General features: G+C 32.2%; 2 protein-coding genes and 1 pseudogene across 4 annotated transcripts; 2 read left to right on the top strand and 1 right to left on the bottom strand.

The window, feature by feature from the left end:
- Positions 1-6,844: 6,844 nt before the first annotated feature.
- On the top strand, positions 6,845-11,552 carry LOC113846411 (probable methyltransferase PMT11). The gene is made up of 9 exons (XM_027474644.1): positions 6,845-7,529; positions 7,791-7,940; positions 8,038-8,308; positions 8,848-8,958; positions 9,514-9,673; positions 10,108-10,365; positions 10,453-10,575; positions 10,684-10,761; positions 11,022-11,552. The coding sequence occupies exons 1-9, from the start codon at positions 6,891-6,893 to the stop codon at positions 11,224-11,226; spliced, it is 1,995 nt and encodes a 664-aa protein (XP_027330445.1). The 5' UTR covers positions 6,845-6,890; the 3' UTR covers positions 11,227-11,552.
- A 1,629-nt stretch (positions 11,553-13,181) lies between these two features.
- Positions 13,182-16,081, top strand: LOC113846462. 3 transcript variants are annotated; one of them, XR_003501686.1, is made up of 3 exons: positions 13,228-13,383; positions 13,781-15,724; positions 15,791-16,025. XR_003501686.1 is itself a non-coding variant. In XM_027474770.1 (2 exons), exon 2 carries the CDS (start codon positions 13,814-13,816, stop codon positions 15,653-15,655), a length of 1,842 nt encoding a protein of 613 aa, XP_027330571.1. In that variant the 5' UTR covers positions 13,182-13,383; positions 13,760-13,813; the 3' UTR covers positions 15,656-16,081. The 3 variants fall into 3 exon arrangements, 2 of the variants coding, with proteins under 2 accessions (XP_027330571.1, XP_027330570.1); XM_027474770.1 differs by having other exon boundaries at positions 13,182-13,383; positions 13,760-16,081; XM_027474769.1 differs by having other exon boundaries at positions 13,208-13,383; positions 13,781-16,081.
- Positions 16,082-18,919: 2,838 nt separating this feature from the next.
- On the bottom strand, positions 18,920-20,485 carry LOC113848005 (annotated as a pseudogene).
- Between the last annotated feature and the right edge of the window lie 4,027 nt (positions 20,486-24,512).

Raw genomic sequence — 24,512 nt, 5'->3', positions numbered from 1 at the left:
ATTTTTTATATAAAATAGAGACTTATGATAATAGAGATTTATGATTTTTAAGATAGAGTTATAAGACTAAAGATTGTATGATTGTGAATGTGTGTATAGGTCCTTTTCCGAATCTAATTATTGTTTATTGTGAAATTATTTATACTTGCAGAGATTATAGAACAGACATGTTGTGAAGGTACAAGAGGTGCTCTAGAATATTTTTGAGTTTATGATATGTATATTTATGATTTAATTATTAATATATTTTTATAAAATATATAGATTATGTATGAAGAAAATGCTTATTTTTGTATTAGGTGTTAACATATGTAAGGAAATATTTATACATTAGGAGAAATTCTACCAAAATTTATATTAGAAATTCATGTAATGTAAAATAAGATATGTTCATACAATATTGTGTACTTGTATTAGGTTTATATAATAGTTCTTGATTGAGATGTTCCTTGGAAACTGTTCATGAATGTATGATAGGTTGCACTTAAGCTGAAGGGGAATAAAACTTGATTTTTATGATCATGTTGAAAAATTCATACATGTTTGTTGTAATTTATAACAATTCATTATTGACCACAAAATTAGGTCTCCATGTTCTAAGTGCAAGTGTAGAAAGTTTTTATGTATCTATTCAATTAGATATGACATGTACAAGTTTGGATTCAAACCTGATTATTAGATATGAATTGAACATGAAAAAATAATTAATGTGAAAAATCAATTTGGAATAAGTTATGTTGGAGGAAGTTCAAGTACATTACAATTAGGTGAGAATGTATATAATAAAAAGAAAGCAATAGTTGTTACCAAGAAATGATTTATAATGTTGTTAGTCTCGAATTTAGAACTTTTTGTAATTTTAAAACTGAACAAAAACTTAATGAAGAGACTACAAGGTTTTATAGTTTTTTATAAGCAGTAAACAAGCCTTTATGACTTTATAACTTTGGTTGACACTAGGGACAACTTGGCTAGTAATTTTTAAATTTATTTTTAAATTTATGTTATTCAATTTATCAATTGATATTTGAGAGGTTTATTAATTGAAATTAAAGGAAAAGTGGCTAAAGAGACTGCCTATATATGGAAAGGTATTCAAAGAGACACACACTCGCAAAAGAGACAAAACTCTATGAGTAAATATAGTTACTAACATTATATTTTTTATTCAATATTTAAAAATGTTTCTCAAGACTAATATATAATTATCTATACTAAATGATAGGATGATTATGTTTAAAGACTCGAGATTGTATCTTTTTTAAGACCTAAAGTCTATCTATGAGGGTGTTATGTAGTCAAAGATAATGAGTAACTTTTATAAAGGTCGCATATATGGTATGAGGGCCACTTTGCGGACTCAATATCCCCTGTATCTGTCACTAGAGATGTCTCTTCTCTTGCGTGGAGGACATGATCCATACTCAAGTCCATGCCCTAAATGACGAGCTCTAGAAACAAAATGAGGAGATGTAGAAGACAAACGAGCGTGCATGAAAAATGAAGTGAGCCAAGAAAAATATAGAAAATGGTGACATTGAAGATGTAGCAACAACATATTTAGCAGATACATGTATACTTTGAACTCATGAAAGCAAGTTCCACAACTCTTCTTCCTCTTCCACTAGCTCCAACACCACCAATATTTAACTCAATGTGACATTCCTTCTTCTCTTATTCCTCTATTGATAATGATGCTACTTTTGACAATGACCATGCCAACTACTCGTGATTGACATTGTTATTTTATTTTTAAAATTATTACTTTAAATGTTTACTTTTTTAATTATAATGATATTTTAATTTTAATTTTTTTAAATAATTTTAAAATTTTAAAATTTGATAAAGACTTTTTTTCATGTTTATAAATTGTGATAATTAAAAATAACGAAGAATAATTATGATAATTAGGAACATTACAAATGAATTTTTTTTATTTTTAAATTACAGATAGAAAATTTTTCTAATATTATAGATGAGAAATTTTATCTCTAAATTACGAATAAAAATATTTATCTATATTTATTTACTAATGAAAAAATTATAAACAACTCTATTTCAATGTGTAAATTCAATTATAATAATAAATTTATTAATAATATCTCTAAAATTTATCTGTAATTTACATTTTTTCAGTAATATAATTTATGTTTGATATACAAAAATATAATTCAACGACCTAAACTTAATTAATTACCAAGGTAATTTATTTATTTATTTCATTAAAAGCTAATATTTTGACAGAAGCTTAATTTATTGAAGAATATAAATATCAAACTAAGACTTGTTAATAACCAAGGTGTGACTTTTAGGATAAAAATTTATAAAATCACGATTCTTGCAAATAAGTAAATCGGTATGTATAACCTACCCTCTCATTCTTTTGTAAGAAATAAATAATTTATGAGATAAATGATGAAGATGGTATAATATTTAAAAATAATATTTATCTCTCGTTTAAAATATAATTTATAAAATTTTAAATTAAATAAATAATTGATATGATATAATAATGAGTAAAAGTATAATTTTAAGTATCTTAAATAGATATAAGCTTTAAATGCTGTTTAAATACAAATTTTGATAGAATATAAAATTGACGCTTAAACTATTCATATCAACCTCTACACGAATGTTATTCTTCATTTGCTCGTCTAGTGTTGTCACTTTCTGAAAATCTGTTTTGCTATTAATATGTATCTTTCATTAGTTTCAATCATTTATTTCTCAAATAACTATTGATCTCTTCACATAAATTATTTATAACTTTCGGTCTATTCTTTCATGTACTTCAAACTCGGTCTGCTCAACCAAATCACCTCACTACTTCATTAAACCTAACAAGGACCTAACAGCACTCCCTTACTTTCCAGCTCAGCCCAGAGGCCCAGCCCAAACAAATTCAGGTAGACAGGAAGCCTCCCAATACTTACAACTTCCACTCTAATCGCCACTAAATTTGCGCCATAATTCCAAACTTTCAATAATATTTGGGCCTTAAGTAAGCCACGTCTACTAGAAAACACAGTGACCCAAAACAGTCAACTGGGCCCTCATACACACGCGTGTCGAATTCATGAATGGGCTAACATTATCGTGTGTCTAGAAAAGCTTCACCAATAATAGAACGGGCCGGGCCCTACGATTTAGATAACAAAGCCTGTGGTTGAAAATGGTTTGGTAATAATTGCCTGTGGTCGGACCCATGACAAAGCGATGGGTAACTGCTTCAACGTCGTTTATCAAAAACAGTTTTGGTGAAGTTGCACTCAATCGTGGACCCTTTTCACGTGATTTCATGTTTGAATTTTGCGCCTCTACACAACAACGACATATTTATTTGGTTTTATTTTTTTATTAAAATATATTAATCATTTCTAAAAATTAAATTATGAAAAGAAGAATAGTATTAAAAGCGACCACCTATTTATTTTGTACCATTAGAATTAGAAAAAGCATGGTAACAGTGAAGTATCAGATTCGGGCCCATTTAGTTTGAACCGTTGGATATTTCCCTCTTCAATCATTGGACAGTGGTCAATGTGGTGTATGGATAAGTGATGAGATGAGGAATGAAAATTTATTTGTTTAATATTTGGAAAACTGTTTCACCAAAGTGATACCAAATATACGTGATAACGATAAAACAAAATGAAAATCACAGTAGATAAAAAGTGAACATCCCCATCTTTAGAAAAAGGTCCATAAGTGTAAAATTCACACTTTTTTTTTTCACAATATTTAGCATTTTATTTGTTTAACAAATTGGGCAATGTCATTAAAAAAAAAGGACACGGTGAGAGGAAGATCTTTATGGGCACGCTCAAGTTTTTCATTTTTTATTTTTAGCTGAAAACTGTAATTTTAGGAAATGAGATTTACATCAGAATAACTAGCCACATGAAAAGGTAAATGTCCCCACCATAGAAGTTGTGGAAATTTACTAGTTTTAGCTAACGTTCAAAGCAAAGAAGCTATTATTGTACATTAGCGTGCACGTCAATTTATTTAGGTGCAGATGGATTTTGATTTATATTTCCACTTCTAATAAGACCATGACACACAAGTGTGATAAAGTAAAAAGGTTTCGTTAAATTACACAGAGTTTTCATCATTGCATTGAATTTTTTTTATGGGACTCTAAAATTCATTGCATTGATTGAAAAAACAAATTCCTATTCAATATTATCACTTAGGATTTGGTCCCTGCTATGCATTCATGGATAATGTAGCCGACATAAGATTATCCTCAATTTCTGGGGACAATGACAAAGTAACTTGTAATTTGAAAGCATAAAAATTGTGCATAAAGTTTAGAGCTCCACTGTAGGTCAAGCGATCACGTGCTCCCTCGTGGAATTCCCTACCAAATCTGAGTGCCCATGCGTGGATGGACCAACACCCTTAACGAATATATTAAATAAAAACAAAGTTTCAATAATTAACTTTGTTATTAAAGAAGTAATAATGATCAATTTTATCTTTCTCCACATTTACATGATTTATGTACAGATAATAATATTATTATACACCAATGCTCCAGCAGAAAAAATTAATGAATATAATCTTTATATAATTTTATATACATAAATCATAATTATTTTAACTATTAAATGTACTTTTCATGGCATAAAATTACCTTTTTAACGTGTCTATTAATACATGATAAAAAATAATAAATATTTTTTATTAAAACTTATAATATTTAATATTCTAAATCCATTAAACTTAATAATATCTTATAATTTTTAATAAAAATTTACTGTGTATTAATTTTTATGCAATCCGCATGCTAGATTGCTAGTCGCATTGCATGTTTCTTTTGAGGAATAGAAAATAAACAGTGTGAGTCTCTAGGACTTGCTGCAACTGATGGATACTCCGAAGACCCTAAACACGTGTCATGAAGCATTGAACTCTAAAGCCACTAACTTGATGCGTGAGAGAAGGTACGCCAACCCATACATGTGATACCCTTCATGCCAATAGAGCCTGTCATCAACTTAATTAACTCTCAAATATATATTATCTCTTCCTCAACGAAATAAATACAGAAAAAAAAAGTTGCATGACACAGAAGTAGCAACTTCAAACTCTAATATTGAGAAAAGAGATAGAGAGATGGAAAGCCCCTCAAAAAGTAGTGTTAACTTCTTTCAGATGCCTCTACACTATCCAAGATATACACAAAAAGACTACCAAGACATGCCTGAATGGAAGCTAGATCGGCTCCTCGAGGAATATGGGTTGCCTACACATGGTGATTTGGCCTACAAAAGAGAGTTTGCAATGGGTGCTTTTCTTTGGCCTAAGTTCTCCTTCGGCTCAAAGTCTTGACCCTTACTACATATATAGTGCAATAATGTGTTTGAATGCTCATATAGAAACAGGAAATTAATGTAGTTTATAAATGCTACTTGTTGTATAATGCTACTTAGTTGGGAGTTCTAAATAGGAAGAAGTTTAATAAATTAATGCAATGCTATTTTATCGCTACACTCTAAGAAATGGAAGAAATTAGAGTTGAAAGAAACCCACTACTACATCTAATCACATTACATTAAACAGCAAGCCTTCACATAACACTGTACCTCAGAAAGTTTTCACATTTCCCAAACCCAGCGGTGCAGTGCATGAAAAGGGAAATTCATCTTTCAGAAACTCTGAAGTTTCCAGTTGCATTCTTCTGAAAAAGCGCATGTATATCATTGAAAGGTGAATTGAAGGAAACGTCAAGATCAGTGAAGAGTAAACATAATGCACTAATAACACTTTCTAATAAAAAAAATTAATTTTTATTCCTTAATTAGTGTTTTAAGAAGAATAAGAGTTAACATTTGCCTTTTAAATTTTGATTAATTTGACTTGAGAATATATATATATATATATATATATATTTTTACAATTTTAACTATTAAATTTTTAACCATTGGTTAAAATTATGTTTTCTTTTTTTGAATATATTTTCTTGCTTTGTCCTTTAATTATTTAAAATTAATGGTTAAATAGAAAAGTTTCTAATTATTTATTTTCAAAATATTTTTATTTAATGAAATGACGATGTTAGAGCTTTTAGGAGATGATACTAGTGTAGTGGTTGGTGCCGGGAAGTGACGATAATATCAAGACAAATATTAACTATGTTTTAAAGTATTAGTTAAAAAAAAAATTAAAGAACTATTTTTTATTATAAAATATAATAAAAATATCTATTCCTGTAATTTATGATTCAATTTAACATATTTTTTAATAAAAATTTATTATTTTAAAAATTTTAAAGAGTATTGATTACTAAAATGTAAATATTAATAGTGAAAATCCAATAATAATAATAAAGAATTTAAAAAGATGAGAAGAGAATGAATATATTATTTTTTATTAAGAATTCTTAAAATGAAAATTTATCCTAAGTTAATAAGTTTAAAAAAGTTGATAGAATATATTTATATTATTTTTTATCTCATTTAAATTAAAATAAAATATTGCTAAATACCTAAATCAATTAGTAAAATTATTTCAGTTTTAGCTTTACTTAAAAAAATTAAAATAAAACACGGTAATATATCCTACAGAGTTGGGCTTGTCATATGTTCATATTTATCAGACCAGCACTAAACATGAATCCATCTTTGATTCGTAGTTGAACAATAATAATAATAATAACATTTACATTAGCCAAGTATGAATAAATAATTAAATAAGAACTGGATTTACTCCTGCCAGTGGAGTGTGGACTGTGGAGTGTGTCGGCATAACAGTAAAACAAATATAGCCGCTATGGCATTGTAGCGGCGCAGTTCACGTCATTCTCCAATCCTCATATCACTGAATCACACACTCTCTGTTGTTATTATTCACTCTTCTTCTTCATTGCATTCAATTCCTAAACAATGAAACCCTCCAATTTCAATCCCCATTTCCTCCTTAAGATCGCCGCTTTCTTCCTCCTCGCCGCCACTTTCTTCTACATAGGCAAACACTTCTCCGACGGATACCACCAACTCATCTTCTTCACCGCCACCGCCGCAACCCCCGAAGTCACAATTTCCCACAATTTCAACAAATCCATCAATACTTCTGCCCTAATCCTCAACCTCACCCAGATCGTACAACCAACCTCATCCCCGCCTCCTCCTCCTCCTCCTCCGCCGCCTCCTCCGCCGCCGCCGCCGCCGGAGGATTCGATTCGGAAATTCGGTATCCTCAATGAAGACGGCATTATGACCGACGAGTTCGAGGTTGGGCTTTTCGACCCTGAGGCAGTGGACCAGTGGGTCAACGATACCGAACTTGATGATTCCGTTTCTGCCCCCAAATTCACCATTACGAAGTTTGAGCTGTGCCAGCGCTCCATGAGCGAACATATACCCTGTTTGGATAACGCAGAAGTGATTCGGATGCTTCAATCAACGCAAAGAGGGGAAAAGTTCGAGAGGCATTGTCCGGAAGAAGCTAAACGATTCAATTGCTTGATTCCACCCTCTAAAGGTTATCGTTCCCCCATTCCCTGGCCCAGGAGCCGCGATGAGGTAACATGCTCTTTTCACCTCTTCTCAAATCCAGTGCATGAGTTTAGCTTAAATTAAAACCAAATTTAATAACTAATTATTATAAAAAGGTTCCCTAACATGCAATTATATAGATAGGAATTATCAGGGAAAGGAGTAATATAAGTAAAAGTTTTAAGACTAAATTTTGTTATTTATTACTCAATTTTCTTCTTTGGTAGGTGGTGGTGTTTGTACATTGGAATCGGTTTTCTAAAAGCAATATTTTTTTTTCCCTTGTAGGTATGGTACAATAATGTTCCTCACACTCATCTTGTAGAAGATAAAGGAGGTCAAAACTGGATTTCCAAGGACAGGGATAAGATTAAGTTTCCCGGGGGTGGTACCCAATTTATACATGGAGCAGATCAATACTTGGACCATATTTCTAAGGTTATTAATGTTATGTATAGATGTTTTGGTTTGGCTTTTAAGGAATGTTTAGGTGCATCTTCTATGATTCTGATGTTTTTTATTCATTGTTTTGTAGATGGTTCCTGATATTAGATTTGGACAGAATATACGAGTTGCTCTTGATATTGGCTGCGGGGTTGCTAGTTTTGGTGCATACTTATTGTCGCGAAATGTCATAACCATGTCTGTTGCTCCCAAGGATGTTCATGAGAATCAGATCCAGTTTGCTCTTGAGCGTGGTGTGCCGGCAATGGTGGCTGCATTTGCAACTAGACGTTTATTATATCCAAGTCAAGCTTTTGACTTGATACATTGTTCACGTTGTAGAATTAATTGGACTCGTGATGGTATGTCTCTAACAGTTAATTGGCCAGTAGGAGTGCATGTTGTAGTTAGTTATCAGTTTTCAATATGCTGTCTTGTTAATGTCATTAAAATGCACTATGAATATGATTCTTAAAACCTCTTGCTCCCTTTCATTTTCCCTAGTCGTTTCCAAACTTCCTATTTTTGTGTGAAATGAGTGCTGTATTTATATCTTAATATGTGCACTTTAGTCTATTATTGGAATCTCTCTTGATGGATCCTGATTTTATCCCCGTGAGATTCTTTTTATTGAGAAAGCTAATAGCTAATTAGTAATTACTGTAGCTGCAGATTTGGCATCAATCTTAACCTGATATCATGCTTGGCTTATTAGTAGGAAAGGGAATTGGAAAGGGGGGTACAAGGGGAGCAGGGCTCTTTTCTGAACACTTGAAATCTTATCAACAAATTCTGTTGGTGAAAATAAAATGGATATAGCTATTTCAATGTGCTCCTCCTATCTATGTGTCAATTTCTCACTTTGAATTTCTTCTAACTCACCTTTTTATTTCTGATGAAGATGGTATTCTACTGCTTGAAGTTAATAGGATGCTAAGAGCAGGAGGGTTCTTTGTCTGGGCTGCTCAGCCAGTTTATAAACATGAGGAAGTTTTAGAAGAACAATGGGAAGGTACCATTCAACTTGGTTTCCATTTAAATTGAATTTTTGGAAGCTTTTCAGCCATAGAGTCATTGTATTGTATTCATGGACTGCTCAGTTTGGTACATTTGTATTAATACTAGCATTTTCTGACATGATGTATCCACCAAATTATATGTTAACTGTAATCATGTTTCTTTCAGTGTGTCAAGATGACCGACTGAATCAACCTGTAATCTTTAATATGGACAAACCTTTGAGCTAGAGCCTCTCTCAAATCTCAGATTTATCGAAAACTCCAAGCAAAAGTTTAGAACTTTTGCACATTCCTATCTTATGTTTCTATATAATTCTTTATTTTTCTCTTTCTTGTGTGCTATGATTCTATGGCTTAATAGATGAATAAGGAAAAGTATCTTATCATGTGGTGTTATCAAATACCTGCTCTTTTCTCCCGTTTGCTTTTTTCTATATGTATTGTATTTACTTGAATATTTAGTAATTTGCTTGGTTTGGTCTAACTCCATTTCCCAAAATGTGGTCTGCATTTATGGTGAGTGTAACATTGGGTTTTATTATCTTCAGAGATGCTTAATCTTACTACTCGTCTATGCTGGAAGTTTTTGAAGAAAGACGGTTATGTTGCAATATGGCAGAAACCTTCTGACAATACCTGCTATAGGAACCGTGAGGCAGGAACCCAACCTCCACTTTGTGACCAAAGTGATGACCCAGACAATGTTTGGTATTGTGTTCTTGCCTTTCTGATCTACTGATGATTATAAGACATTCTCATCCAATTGTAAGTTTAATGATGCAACAAAATGTAAATGTACCATTATCACCTTATGCGATAGAGCTTTCCAGAATAGGAACTAGTTCTTTTTTTTCTTTTGGGTCAAAGAAAAAAGTGAAACCTTTATATAATTTATTTAAGGATGCAGAGTATGTTATCTAACATGATTACACTGTTTGTATAGGTTACCTGAAATCCCACTATGTAAACACCCTTAACCCTATGCCAACCATGGGAAAGAAACCTGATGACAAATTATATTTAAAATTTTAACAATTTGGGTCAAGCTTCATGATATCTTTTCATCTGTCCAAATGATTTATTTAAAAAAAAAAATTATAGGCCTAATACTGGTGACTTCATTATTTGCTTCATTAATTTAGGTATGTTAATCTAAAAGCATGCATCTCTCAATTGCCTGCAAATGGATATGGAGCAACTGTTGCCAAATGGCCTGAGCGTTTGCACACTACACCTGATAGGCTTCAAAGCATAAAATTTGATGCTTTCATGTCCAGAAAAGAGCTTTTTAGGGCAGAATCAAAATATTGGAATGAGATAATAGCAAGCTATGTACGAGCTTTACGTTGGAAGAGGATGAAACTAAGAAATGTTATGGACATGAGAGCTGGTTTTGGAGGGTATTGCCTCTATCCTGTTTCCTTTCTTGTTTAATATGACTTTAGGATTTTCTGATTAGTATTTTCAATAATTTGAGTACTTTGCAGGTTTGCAGCTGCAATGATTGATCAGAATCTTGACAGCTGGGTTATGAATGTTGTTCCTGTTAGTGGTCCAAACACCTTGCCTGTTATATATGACCGCGGACTGATTGGAGTCGTGCATGACTGGTATGTAATTGACCTTATTTTCTATTTTATTAAACTCATACTAAATAACTTCTACCTAGATCTTGCGAACTTGTCAGTATGCAGTAATATTTCTCTTTAATAATTTAGGTGCGAACCATTTGACACCTACCCAAGAACGTATGATTTACTGCATGCTGCAAACCTGCTTTCTGTTGAGAAGAAAAGGTACTTGTTCTCCGATTGTCAGCTCTTATATCATTTTCGTGGTTAATTACTTTTTCATTTGTGTTAATTAAAACAAAAAAAGAGTATTATATGGAAAATATGCTAGGTTGACCTGGAAGATGTGGCTTGACAGAATTTTACCTGTAAATATTACCCTAAGATTAGGAAGCATACTTCACTACTATACATTTTATTTCTCCCAAGCAAAGTGAAATGGTTTGGATATCCGTTCTGTTACTCATCCTTGTCTCTCCTATCAGATGCAATCTCTCATCAATTATGCTTGAGATGGATCGGATACTAAGACCCGGTGGACGGGCATACATCCGCGATTCTCTTGCCATCATGGATGAGCTTGTACAGATTGGCAAGGCTATTGGCTGGCAAATGAAAGTGCGAGATACAGCTGAGGGTCCTCATGCAAGTTATAGGATCTTGGTTTGTGATAAGCGCCTACGCGGTTGATGTAAACTCACGTTCTTGTTTCTGATCCCTGCAATGGGAATGTCAACAAAATAGGTTCACACTCACTCTTTTTAGAAGAATAGGACTACGCAAGGTGTAAATATTACGTTTGGAGGCAGCGAGGTATTTGTCAATTGATTCTTGACATTAGATCATCGGAAGTGCTGGTTAGGTCTAGTCTGCATCATTTAACTTGTTTATATAATTCAATTTATTTGTATATTACAATGTTTTTAGGCCGATCATCTGTTATATTTTTAATTAATGTTTAGTCCAAACATTAGGAACTTTGTATCTCACTTCTAAAATATTCCCCATGTTTGATTTATGCGTTTCTTAAATGGGTTTTCTTTGGATTTGATATCATTCTTTCATTTCTTGTATATCTTTTTCCCTTTTTTTTCTCCTGTTTTATTATATATATATATATATATATATATGCGCGCGCGGGGTGACGGAATAGCCCACGCATTCTTAAATTCACAATCTTTCACTCGTCATCTCTAGCGACTTAGTGATTTCTCCATCAGTATCATCTTTCTGAATATGGTCGACTTTACAAGCCCCCAACCCCAAATTCAATAGTAAAGGATGAACTCTATATTCTAATATTATTTATTTTAATTGGGGAAAATGTGTAATATTATTTAAGTCTTTTGCATCAAATTATTTCTTGATTTTAAGAAGGTAAATTCCGTGGTACTTTTAAAAACTTTTAAGGTATTGCACATTAAAATTTTTTAACTAATGATAAATTTATTTAATAATAAATTATTATATTTATTATATTTAAATAAGTTAAAAAGTTGTTAAAGTAATTAAAATTAAATAAATTAAAATTTATAAATAAAATAATAATATTATATTAATATATTTTTTATATTTTTAATTCTGTTATTATTAATATTTAATTATTATATTAATATATTATATTATAAAAATTATATTTTATTTGAAATTAAAAATATTTATAAATGTATTTAAATAATAAATTTATTTAATAATAAATTATTATATTTACTAAATTTAAACAAGTTGAAGATAGTTAAATCTTTAAATAAAAATAGGATATAATTAAAACTAAACAAATTAAAATTTAAAAATAAAATAATAATATTATATTAATATATTTTTTATATTCTTAATTTTATTATTTTTAATATTTAATTATTATATTAATATATTTGATTATAATTTTTTATTTATAATAAATATAAATTATATTTTATTTGAAACTAAAAATTTATAAAAAAATAATAAATAAATAAAATTTAATATATAATATTAATAATAATAATAGAATAAATAAACAATATAGTAAATAATATAATTTTAAATAAATTATATATAATAATATATATTTTTTATAATTTACTACATGTTTCTTTTTTATTAGTATAAATTGTACTAAAAAAAAATTATAATAATACAACTCACATTTTTTAAAAATTACTATTTATTTGATAATCTAACATTTTAATTTAATTTTTTATTTATTCAAAGTTAACATCAAATCAATTATTTGATTATAAACATATTAGAGTAATTCATAAATTTTATAATTATTCGATCGTGTAAAAGTATTTGAAATGTCACTTTACGATATGAAGAATTTAATGTAATATTTTACTTTTTGAAAATCATGATTAAACTTTATGTATTTGTTCCGATGTACTCAATTTTATACAATCTTATAATTTTTTGAGCTAATTTACAAATTGGAAAAAGAAAGAAGCTAAAATGCTATTTCACTGCAATATGCTTGTTTTATATATCAGAGTGGCATTTATGGTTAACAAATTGCTTCAGAAGAAATTTTTAACTTATTTGGTTATCTTTCAGAATAAAAAATAATTTTATAATGAACAGAAATATCTTTTTAAAAGAATAAAGAAATTAACTATTAAAATGAATAAAATAAATTTTGAATGAGCTTCAATAAATTTTTAATATTTAAATTACACGAGTTCTCTCACTTGACAAGCCAAATCGTGGATTTTTACATTTGCCCAGCAGCTGTAGTGTTTCAAAATATCTGTCTACCCACATACAACACTTCACGCCGCCTCTCTCTCTCTCTCTCTCTTCATAGTTCACAGTAGTGGCAGTGGTGAGGCTGAGAGCAACCGAAGAGTGCGAGCAATCTTATATATTATGGTACACTCTCTTTCCTATTGCTTCTACTCTTATGCTCCCCCAACACTATTTTCTTTTCTTTTCCTTTCTTATTTATTTTTTTTTGCAAAAAATTATCTTTTTACTTCATTATACTATTTGGTCCGAGCTGAATTTTCTGGGTTTTCTCCATTTTTTTTGGTCTTATCATTTTGTTGAACACTTGTTTACATATACACCAACTGAAACGAACGGGTAGGGGGTAGGGGATACGGGCCCTTTTTTTATTATTATTATTAAATTTCGTTCCTTTTTTCAGCTCGTTGGTTAATTTTGCAAGATATTTGATGTGCCATTTAATAATGATTCTAGTTTTTGAAATTTGAAACCCTGAATATGTGTTGATGTTGTTTGGAAGGTGGTGTTTCTGTGTGTTTAGTTGGGGAGCTAATGCTAGTGGATACTTTTTGAGATGGATCTGACCCATTTGGCAAGTGAGTTCTTGCCCACAACACTCAACCCATCTTCAGCTTACCTTCAATTTTCTCCTCTTAGACCTTTCCACAAGTCCCCAAGCCTAAAATTCCAAACAAAGAAACTTTTTGCAGTTGTGTCATTATCCCAATGCCCAAAACCAATTAGTGAATACACACTTTTTGGGCAGAATCCACCATGCTCTCCCTGCACGAGAGACCTCCGGTCTTATGCCGGTCGTAGCAAGAAGTCTGGTGGAGGTTCCTCTTCTGGCCGAATTGAGGGCAGTGCTGATTTCCGAAGACGGATTAAGCGCAATGCCAGGGCAAGAAGCAAGAAATATGCTGAGTCTTTATTCTACCGGCTGAAAAACCCAAGGGGAGGTGGGAATTATCCTAATAACTTCACTGAGGATGAGCTCCAACAAATTGGTCTTGGTTATGATCGAATGGTCCGGTTCATGGAGAAGGATGATCCAAATTTACGTCATCCTTATGATTGGTATAAGTATGGTCAATATGGACCTTACTCTTGGCGTGGAGTTGTTGTTGGTGAGCCTGTTCGAGGTCGGTTCTCAGATGAGTGTGTCTCAATAATCAGTGAAGTGAAGGACCATGAGGAGTGGGAGAGGATCGAACAAGGTGAAATGGCCCAAGATTTTGGGGAAAAAGTGAAGCAGCTGGATCAAAGTAAATTAAGGTATTTTTGGGTATTCATAAGGCACCCAAGGTGGAGAATTTCAGACCTTCCTTGGCAGCAATGGACATTAGTTAGCGAAGTAGTACTTGAAGCAGGTAAGCAGAGATTAGATAAGTGGAATTTGATGGGTAGACTTGGTAGCAAGGCTAGGTCATTGATAGGGCAATGTGCAGCATGGATGAGACCTGATATTATATATGTGAAGAAACCAGTGTTCCAGTGTAGATTTGAACCACAGGATAACTTTTTCAAGGCAATAATTCCATTTCTTGATCCTAGCACAGAACGGGATTTTCTTTTTGAGTTACAAAATGATGATGGTACTGTTGAGTTGTGTACTTATTTTGGTGGTTTGTGCAAGATTGTGAAGGTGAGTCAAAAAGCATTTGTTGATGATGTGGTGAATGCATATCAGAAATTGAGTGATGAGAAAAAGTCAAAATGTTTGGAGTTTCTGTTGACCAATCATCCAGTGCTATTGTTACATCCATATACTAAAGAGTGGAAGGCTAAGTTAGAAGAGATGGAGTTGGGTTGTGATGCTCCTGATGAAGATGATGATGCTATTGTTGGTGATCCTGATGAAACTGAGATTCTAGATTGGATTGAGGATGAAGGTGGTGATGATAATGCTGACATTACTGATGATGAAGAGGACAAAGAAGAGCAGATTGATGATTATGATGATGATGATGGCATTGAAGACCAGGATCTAGTTATGGACATGGAAGAAAGTGAAGATGGTAAGTTTCATGCCATGGAGGAGGATGAGGACTGGAAAGAAGAGCTTCAAAAGGCAACAAGTAGTCCAGAAGCAATGGAAAAATTGGCAAAAAGGAGTATTGAATTCACTACAGAGTTGTATAAGAAGCAACTGAAAACGAAGCAATCAGAGGAAGAAAAGGCACACTTGGCAGATGGAGATGAAACTGCCTTGAGAGGCAAGCGAGCAAAGGTTAGTCCAGAAGAATGGAAGTATATTGGGGTTGGTCCATGGAGAAAAAGGATTAAGAAGAGCATAATTCCTCCAGAGCTATTTTTGCGAGCTGCTGTTAGACCATTCACTTACCGAAATCTAGTTAAAGAGATTGTATTAACTAGGCATGCAATTTTGGATGGTGATATTGGTGGAAAAGTTTAAGGCATTCACCATTTACATGGTGACAATAGTTGTGTACTTTGTGTGGGAGTAATGTTGCAATGTCTTCAAATTGTTCAGCAATGTTCAATTCCCATCATGTTGTTACACCAAGTTGAGAAAATAGAGTAGACTCAAATATTTGTGAGTTATGCATCAGGATTCTTTTTATGCTTCCCTAGTTGCTGAAAAAAATAATTAAGTATACTTATAACGTATGCAACATCAATTTTGAAGAAACTATTTCTATTTATTTTTACGTGTTTCTTCACGTATTTAACACTCCCTCTTGCAAGAGTTGTGCAGTGTGCAACCTTTCTTCTGGACTACCTTTCATGTTTCTCACGCACCATGACAAGCATTTTTATTTCATAAACATGACCATCATGTAGTTCATATACTAAAAACTTTTCAATTTAGTCTTCACAATTATTTTCAATTCGCTATTTGTTGTTTGGTACTATTGTAACACAGTAGACGTTATAATATAGTGAAATGCAAAGACCAAATTAAATGAGTTACGTATTAGGATTAGAAATAATATTTTTTACCTTTATATGTAACAATAGTTTGATTTTGGTCCTTACATTATAACTCCATGCTAATATTACTGAAAATAATATTCATATAAGGATTAAATTAATTTTTTTACGTATAAGAATCAATTAAAAATAGATATAATGTGTAAGGGCTAAAATAGCTTATTTATTTATTTTTGTGGAGGAAGAGATGGGGAGTATTCACTACGTATTTTAACCCCGTTGCTTTTTCAGCTTTTTCACGTCATTAAACATTCCGTAGATTCCAATTTCACCCCAGAAAAAATTTTCCATCTAAAGTCATGACAATTAATTATTTTTCATTGAATGAAATTAACTTAGTTTTAATAACATTGACATCTGAACTATTTTAATGCTAAAAAACTGCATATATATATAAACATAAGTCAATCGCAAAAATAAGAGATAAACCCAAAAAATTTGACCCTTGTTGCTTGGGCCATAATCTTAGGCCCAAAACTCTTGGCTTCATTTCTAGCCCACCAAGACGCCAAAATTTTCTACTCTCACTATTGATTTGTAGTTAACGAGGTAATGGCATTGGCAGCTGTGTGTCAATCAATTCCAATTGTGTGAATCACTGAGTTGTACCAATGACCAGAAAAAAAAAGACTTACCAATGATTAAGCAACAACAGCGAGAGGGTTGGATAGAGTTGCCTCCACTATGTTTTTGACACAAGCAACCAGAATCTGATGCACCCCAAGTAAAGTCAAAGTTTGTGAAACACTTTTTAGTTTAATTTCTAATTTTGGACTAATGGTTTTTCAACTATTATTCTCCCACTTCCACATTGATTACAAACATTATTCCTTATGGATAGTATATTTAGGCAATCATCAAAGCCGCGAACATTTTAGATACGGAACAAAAACATATCTAATGCTTCTCTAATTTGTTTCCACTGAATCTCAAGAACAATGTTAAAGATGCGTGTGCACTTCCACTTCAAATAGAACATGCCCATGCTGTTTTTTCTTCTTACCCCCTTTTCTCCATTTTGACATTGGATTCAGACATACTTCGTAATTAATTTTTTTTTCTTACTGGTGATTTTGACTAAGTTTAGGTTATTCCCCCATTGTCCCTTTTTATGCAGTTGAAAATTTGTGTCTATTGACAGATATATTTGGTTTTCTTCTTCAACCATTGATGATATAATTTTATCCCAAGATGGAGCTACTGGCTGTAATGATATATATTGTGGGATCATTTCCATTGGCTAGACTGGGTAGGATGGAAACGCATTTAGAATTTGGTCAATCAAACTCTAAAGTTAAAAACAAAAAAAATTGATACTCGAAATGGGAATATAAATATTAACATTTTAAAATAAAGATAATATTAGAATATAAATATTTATTTATTATTCAAATAATTGAATGATAAATTTTATTATAAAATATTTTATAATAGATAGATTTTTTATTTTATTAAGTTTTGCTCTATTAAATCCTTCCATTCTCTGAAGTATTATGATGAATACTTTGATTATGTGTGTTCATGTTTTTTCCTCCTGATTTTATTTACATAAATTATGTCTAGCCAGTTACCAAAGACAATTTCCCTGCACAGCAAAATTGGATTGTTCATCTCCAATCATTAAAAAAAACACAAAATTCCCTACTCAACCACTAGAATCTCATTTTTGACCAAGAAAAGAAAAACAACTTGTATCTCTTTTGATACTATTGGTCCATGTGTTTTAGCAACTTCAAGTTATTATGCAACGCTGGATCTTAAGATAAAGGGTGGACCCGTATCTTAGATATTTTAAGATTTTATGACCGCAACTCATCTTATGCCAATAATTTCTGATAAAGGAAAAACAAAACTTAGAACAACTTGTATTAAAAAAACAGTAAAATGCGTAAGTCACGAAACCAAACAAGCTTGAAGGAGTATGAGAATATAGTTCAAAGTCCATTCACCGATTTTATTACTTTATTGACCAACCGCCATGCATAAACTTTCTTTATGTCTTTTAGTTAAACAAATTGGCTTCACTTCACTTTCTAAAGGTTTACTTCTTGCTAATTCATGCTTCTAATTTAGGTGATGGTTATATTATTTATAAACTTAAGAGAATATTGAATATTTTTTTTAAATTTGACAGTTGTAATTTTTTTTTAATATTTTAGAAAAGTTTAAATACCTTTTAACTACCTCTAAATAGGATTTATTTTAAAAAATTATTTCAGATTTTTTTTATTTTAATGTCTAACTAATTTTTTTTTTAATTTTATACCTAACGTTAACCTCTGTCAGTTAAATGGTGATGTGGCTAGGGATGTCCATTGGATCAGGTAAACCAATAAACCCAATAATCCAAACCAAAAAATAATCCAAACTAATATTTAACGGGTCCGATCCGATCCAAACCGATCAAACCCGACGTGGTTTGGTTCAGATAACGAGTATTACTGTGCAAACTCGATATCCCGATTATATACCCGATTAACCCGAACACACGCATGGGCACGCATCTTCCTTTTACATTATTCAGTAGAAACTCTTTAAATTAATACTCGATAAATTAATAAACTCTCTAAAATAATAAATTTATCCGGTCCCGACCTGGGCCAATATAAAAAATTAAAAAACTCGATAAAATAATAAGATAATAATTTTTCGGGAGATTCCTTTATAATTTTCGGTCCCCAAAAAATCATAAATTAATAATTCATAGAAACTGAAAAAAAATATATTACACTCTATTGAAATATGATTCAATAGTTGTCTGTTTTCCTTTAAAGTTCAAGTCTATTTGGAGCTCATCTCTAACTTTTTTTATTGCATCCAATAGCTCAGGTGTTGTATTTTTGTATTGTATCATAAAGTTGTGAAGAGTGTTCGACGCCATAAGTGCTTCCTTTCGCGTAACAGGCTCCAAAGACACTGTATCATCTTCGTCGTCATCCTCTGCATTGTTCTCAATGATAGTACCCACAATATCTTCTAAACTCTGAACCTCCGAACATGCTTCATTTTCACCTAGGTAGTTCATTAGATTGTCGATATCCACCTTATTACAATAGCCACATTAATTAATCATAGTCTCGAGGTCTTGAGTTTCTTCATCAAAAGTGGATTCATCCAAATTTCTTGCAACGTCACTATCTGAACGAATTTTACAATGTCAGAAGCAATTCGCTATTATTTCTTTTCGAACATCTATCGTTCAAGCTTGGATTGCCAAATTGATAACATCAAGGACATTTATCTTCCCTGGATCAGATTGTCCCACCTCATAACTTGCCAATATTTTGCGGTAAAACCTTCTACGGTAATGCATCTTGAAAGCTCTTATTATCCCAACATCGCAAGGTTGAATATTTGATGTCATGTTGGGTGGCAAGAAGAACAACTCAACGTTTCTTAGCCCTTCAATATTTCTTGGATGTGCTGGACAATTATCCACCACAAGTAGAACTCTTCTACCGTGCATCATTTGGTCAAATGAACGAACATATTCATCAAAAAGCACACTAGTCATCCATGCTTTTTTGTTAGCTCGATACTGACAATTCAAGCTATTCATGTTGACATTCTTGAAGCAACGAGGCTTTGCATATTTCCCAATAATCCATAGAGGGATTTTTTTAGAGTCATCTTCATTGCAACAAATAACTACCGTCAGCCTTTCTTTATCTTGTTTTCTTCCTTCAAGTTGTTTTGTTGCCAGTAAATGATCAACTTGTAGCCTATAAAACAACCCAGTTTCATCCATATTGAAAACATCTTTCATAGGAAACTGATCAATTTTCTCCCGAATCGATACCAATTTCTTCTCCATGTCTTGTATATCAATAGACCCACTCTCGCCAAAACAACGAAATGACTTTATGCCATGTCAATGCTTGAATTTTCCAAGCCATCCTATAGAGAAGTTAAAATCTGAATCATCATGAGGGTACACGAGTTTCATTGTATCTCTTACCTTCTGCAAAATTAATTCTCCTGTGATATTCACACGTTCTTGATGCTGGAGAAACCACTCATAAACAACCTTCTCCATGTCAGGATATTTTGCTAGTTTGTGTCTTTTGATCTCTGCTCTTCCCTTTTCTATTTTAGCATAGAGATAGTCATCTGACCGCTTAAGTGTGTTTGATATTGTTCCTTGACTAACTTTCAACTGAAATTTTTCCTCAAGCCATCTCTGCAAGTCTTTTTGTGTGCTTGCAGGATTATCTCTCTTATACTCACACAACTCCTTACGTATTTGATCTGACATAGTTGATTTTGCAACACCTTTTAGATGAGAAGTCATCTTGTGAGATATGGTTTGAATACTCTAACACATTTATGTAATTTATATATGCCAAACTTGCTTAAGAATACATTGAACACATTTGTTCCTCTTGTTTACATTTACTGTATTTCAAAAGTCATTATTGATTTCCAATGCATATGTAGTGTAGTTACTAATTTACTGTACGTTGAGTCCCAAGGTTCGCTGCAACGTAATTCTAAGAGGCATAGATTAATTTGCCTTTTTGTTTGGTATGTACAGTATAATTACTTAAAAACTCTTTAAATTAATAATTATTAATTTATCGATAAATTAATAACTCTCTAAATTAATAAATTTCTCCGGTCTTGACATTATTAATTTAAAGAGTTTCTACTATATATTTGCCCCTTCGTCTGTGTCCTACTCTACCCAACGTCCCCACCTACAATACATTATGTAATATATATATTTGTTTTCTTTTGGGAAAAGTGGAAAAATTGCAGCTTTTTTAATATAATATTAAATATTGTCCTTTCCAAACTGACAACTTGGCTTCTCCCACCTCCACATTCCTTCGTCAAACACTCAAACTTCATTTTTGACTTCTTCAATCTCCACATTCCTCCATCAAATACTCAAACCCTTTTTTCAGTTTTCTCACAAACTCATTCATCCCTTTTTTCCCTTTCCAATTCACAAAATTTCTAAATTTTTTATTCTCTTTGTATCTTACTAACCTACAAGACATTTGTTTCCAACAATAGTGTGGTTCATCCCTTCTTTCTCCACCGGATCCACATCGTGAGGACAACCGCCATCAACTAGTTTTGTTGTTCTGCTACAACTCAACTTACATTTCTTTCACTTCCACATCTCAGATCTAAATCGAAGTGAGCATATGTGCAATTTTTTCTCTGCTTTTTCTATTTTCAATTTTTACTCTGCTCTGGAATTTGTTTATGCTTATGGTTTTGCAGCCCATAAATGGCAAATAACAGTGAAACTGTTGAGAGTGCCCCAACTATTTCTAGTGGCATGGAACTACAGCAAGGTGGTCTAGAGACTCCATTGCTGCAAGAAGCTTCATCACAAGGACAAGAGACTCCTACACAACAAGAGGCTCCTATGCAAACACAAGGACTTAAGGTATTGAAAAGAAAACCTAGTAGACCGCCATCCAATGCTTGGGAACATTTCACTAGACAAAATGATAAGGCCATTTGTAACTGTTGCCAAAAGTTATATGCATCTAATAGTTCTACCCATGGAACCACAAACTTAAATAAGCATGTTTTGTCTTGTCCGAAAAACCCAAATAGGATAGTTGATAAGAGACAAAGAACACTTGCACTTGGAAAGGAGAGTAAGGATGCCTTTACTGTTAGTTTTAAACTTATTGATTTTAATCAAGATCGAACCTGGGCAGCACTTGTTAGGATGATAATTATGGATGAGGAACCTTTTAAGTTTGTTGAGGGTCCCAAATTTAGAGAATTTATGCTTGAGGCTCAATCGAGATTCAAAATTCCTTCTCGACAAATTATTGCTAGAGTACATGCTACTGTTTGAATCAGAAAAGGATAAGTTGAAAGCTATATCGTCTAAGAATGATCAAATGGTTTCACTTATGACTGATTGTTGGACTTCAATTCAAAACATGAATTATATTTGTGTGACTGCTCATTATATTGATGCTGGGTGGGAATTGAACAAAAGGATATTGAGCTTTGGGTTGATTACTGACCACGAAGGTGACACCATAGGTAAATACCCAGAGAAATGCTTGAAAGATTGGGGGATTTCAAAGATTTGTTGTATAGCTGTTGATAATGCAAGTGCTAACAACTTGGCTATTTCATATTTAATTAGGGGCATGAGTGATTGGAATGGTAGAACTTTATTAAATAGAGAGTACATGCATATGAGATGTTGTGCCCATATTTTGAACTTAATTGTTGGTGATAGTTTGAAGGAAATTGATATTTCAATTGCTAGAATTAGAGCTGCATGTAAGTTTGTTAAGGGATCTCCGCTTAGATTGGCCACTTTTAAAATGTGTGCTCAAAAGGCAAATATACATAGTCAAGCATTGTTAATTGTTGATTGTCCCACTAGGTGGAACTCCACTTATTTAATGTTAGAGGTTGCTGAAAAATATGAGAAAGCATTTAATCGTCATAAGTATGATGATCCTGCCTATTTAATAAATCTTGAGAGTAAAAGGGGTGTCCTAACAGCGATGATTGGACTCGTGCACGCATGTTTGTGAAGGCAAGCTTTCTTCCATAAGTTGAAAGATATTAAAAAAACATTGAATAAGTGGAGGCAAAGTGATGATGTTATATTACAAAGGATGACAAAAAATATGCAAGTCAAGTTTAGCAAATATTGGGAGAGTGGCACTATAAATTATCTCTTATTTGTGGCTGTTTTCCTTGATCCTCGCTATAAGCTTGAGTACCTTGAGTTTTGTTTTAAGTGGATGTATGGTGCAGAAAAATGCAATGAATTGATGAAAAAGTTGAAGGACACCTCATCAATAAATTGGTTGAACTTTATATGACACAGTATCCTATTGATGAATCTAGTAGTGTTGCCTCTCAGTCTAATCTTGATATTAGCAATGATGGTAATGATGATGATGCATGGGAGGATGAATTTAGAATGAATGTGAAAAAAAAAAGTAAGGTCAAGTAAAAAGGAATGAGATAAAAAGGTACTTGGAGGATGATGTTGAAGACAATGCTCTCAGATTAAATATTTTGCAATGGTGGAAATCAAAATCCTCAATGAAATATTATGTTCTTTCTCATAATATATTGGCTATTCCAGTGTCCACTGTATCCTCTGAGTCAACATTTAGCATGGGAGGTCGAGTTCTTGACCCATTTCGTAGTTGTTTAAGTCCCACAACTGTTGAAGCTTTAATTTGTACCCAAAATTAGATAAAAGTTAGCAAGAAGGTTGATTTACGGGATGAAATGGATCAACTTACAATGCTTGGAAAAGGTATTGAACTTGTTAATTTTTTAATCTATATCTTCAAAGTTCTATATTTATTTCGTTTTGAGCTAATTTTTTTTCCCTTTTTTATGTTTGTATTTGAATTATTTTGGCTTTAGATATGGCTGAGCCTGAAACATTTACAGATGTTCAAGTTTAACCTAATATATCCACTTCTTGAGTTCAAGGTTATATTTAGATATATAATTACTTGATAAATTCTAATATTTCTTTAATTAGCTATTATTTGCTAACTAAGTATTTACATTATTATAGGGTGGTAAAGAGTCAAAATGAAGACAAAGAAATGAAGAATAAGTATCTATGTTATTGTAGTGTTTTATTTTGGCTTTTAAGATCCCTTACACTTATTTTGAATTTGATTTTTTTGTTTTGATTGAGACTTGTTTTGAATTTATATATTTGTATCAGAATGTTGTGTAATTGTGTTAAAATTATGTGTAAAGAATTATTCAAATGAAAAATATTGATATTTTTCTATTTTTTATACATATTTTATTTTAGTTTATTTAATCAGACAACCCGATGATCCAAACTGAACCAACCCTTTTGTGTTTGGTTAGGTTTGGTTCAGATTTTAAAATTTTTTTTCACAAATCCGAACCAAAGCAATCAATTTTGATCAGTTCGGATTATTTTTTCTCCTAAACTCGAACCAAACTGACCTGTGGACACCCCTAGACGTCGCTAACAATTTGCCACGTCACCATCGATCTTTCTCATCACCTCACCATTAAACCACCACGTCAGGATTTAACATCAACATTTTTAAATTTTAACTTCATCCACCTCACCATTAAAAGTACACGCCCAATGTACATAGCCATGTACTTTGACCGTGTACATATCTGATCTTTAATATTTCACCTTCTCAGCTTTTCTGAAAAGTATACATCCATGTACACGGTCATGTACTTTGACCGTGTACATCTCTAGTTTTGATGATGTGCTTCATCCCCACCCCAACACTTGCAACACCACCAACAACAACCATATTTCTTTTAGACTGACCATCACTCTAAAACGCACTTAGTAAGTC

This window comes from Abrus precatorius, unplaced genomic scaffold (assembly GCF_003935025.1).
Source record: "Abrus precatorius isolate BTA unplaced genomic scaffold, Abrus_2018 Scaffold8, whole genome shotgun sequence".
NCBI classification, from domain to species: Eukaryota; Viridiplantae; Streptophyta; class Magnoliopsida; order Fabales; family Fabaceae; genus Abrus; species Abrus precatorius.
The sequence above is the reverse complement of the archived record's forward strand: the minus strand, read 5'-3'. Positions and strand labels throughout refer to the sequence as shown.